The sequence below is a fragment of the Austrofundulus limnaeus genome, unplaced genomic scaffold, assembly GCF_001266775.1.
Source record: "Austrofundulus limnaeus strain Quisiro unplaced genomic scaffold, Austrofundulus_limnaeus-1.0 Scaffold2259, whole genome shotgun sequence".
NCBI classification, from domain to species: Eukaryota; Metazoa; Chordata; class Actinopteri; order Cyprinodontiformes; family Rivulidae; genus Austrofundulus; species Austrofundulus limnaeus.
This window is the reverse complement of record NW_013954661.1, coordinates 3,712-5,262: the sequence shown is the minus strand read 5'-3', so window position 1 is coordinate 5,262 and position 1,551 is coordinate 3,712. Positions and strand designations below refer to the sequence as shown.

The 1,551-nt window shown below is 42.9% G+C and overlaps 1 protein-coding gene across 1 annotated transcript in view; it reads right to left on the bottom strand.

Moving 5' to 3' along the window:
• The window catches only part of tmem178a (transmembrane protein 178a), a 16,741-nt gene extending 15,481 nt beyond the window's left edge, over positions 1-1,260 (bottom strand). The window contains exon 1 of the mRNA XM_014034727.1: positions 102-1,260. Coding sequence (XP_013890181.1) covers positions 102-585 — 484 coding nt within the window. The 5' untranslated portion in view covers positions 586-1,260. The remainder of the gene's footprint in view (positions 1-101) is intronic.
• Positions 1,261-1,551: the final 291 nt, after the last annotated feature.

The window sequence follows — 1,551 nt, the reverse complement described above, 5'->3', positions numbered from 1 at the left end:
TCCATCCATCCATCCATCCATCCATCCATCCATCCATCCATCCATCCATCCATCCATCCATCCATCCATCCATGCAAGTGAACGCGTGCACGCGCGCACACCTCGGTCGATGAGCTTGTCGATGTCTGGGTCCAGACTCTTGAAGTAGCACTTCCTCCAGAGTCCGGAGTGGGTGGAGAAGAGCGGCCTGCCGCACTCGGTCTCCAGGATCCCCATCCCCAGAATGGCCCTCCAGTTTTCCAGCAGCTCCTCCTCCCTGCTGCCCACATGAACCGGCTTCATCAGCGCCACGTCCCGCTGCCGGGGCCCGGAGTCCAGCAGGGGCAGGTGGTAGATGGGCATCTCCCGGTTCTTCTGGTCGTTCGATTCGGAACCGTCGCAGTTCTGCTTGTGTTTGCGGGTGTCGGTTTCGTACCAGTGGTCGGTGGAGATGGCGGTGACCAGCAGTAAGAGGGACAGCGTGCTGAGCGCGAGGCTCACCGCGGACACCTTCACCGTGGCCGGCCGAGCTCTCTCCATCATGGCGGGGAGCTGGACCAAGCCGCTCCGGGGCACGGTTCCGGAGCTGGTTCCGTTACTGGACATTTTCTGCTGCCATCCTCAAGCCTCTCAGCTGTTCCTCGTTTGCCCCCGAGAGCGCGTTGTCATGCCGACTGACCATCAAAGCTGCGTCAAGGTGCGCATAGGTAACACGGCCGGAAGTATTATATCTTCAAAATAAAAGCGCTTCACCGAGAAAATAAACACCAGATTATTTTTTTAACGTTCTTGTTTTTGTTGTTGTTGTGTATGTAAGATAGTGATATACTGGTAATTTTATGTTCTACTGTTGATTGAGTCTTTTTTAAGATTTAAGATTAAGGTTGTTTTATAATCATTACTGAGTTTATATTCACCTTTTTTGCACCTTTTTGATTCAGTCACGTGACAAGACTTTCTACAGATTCAAACTGATAGAATCAACTGAAACATGTTTTAACAACATTTTATAATAAAGACAGGTGTGTTCGTAATAAAGACATGTGTTTATAATAAATACAGGTGTGTTCATAATAAAGATGTGTTTATAATAAAGACATGTTTATAATAGAGACAGATGTGTTTATAATAAAGACAGGTGTGTTTATAATAAAGACAGGTGTAATCATAATAAAGACATGTGTTTATAATAAAGACAGGTGTATCCATAATAAAGACAGGTGTGTTTATAATAGAGACATGTGTTTATAATAAAGACAGATGTGTTTATAATAAAGACATGTGTTTATAATAGAGACAGAAGTGCTGATATTAAAGACAGGTGTGTTTATAATAAAGGCAGGTGTGTTTATAATAGAGACATGTGTGTTTATAATAAAGACAGATGTGTTTATAATAGAGACAGGAGTATCCATTATAAAGACTGATATGTTTATAATAGAGACAGGTTTTTTATAATAGAGACAGGTGTGTTTATAATAAAGACAGGTGTGTTTATAATAGAGACATGTGTGTTTATAATAAAGACAGATGTGTTTATAATAGAGACAGGAGTATCCATTATAAAGACTG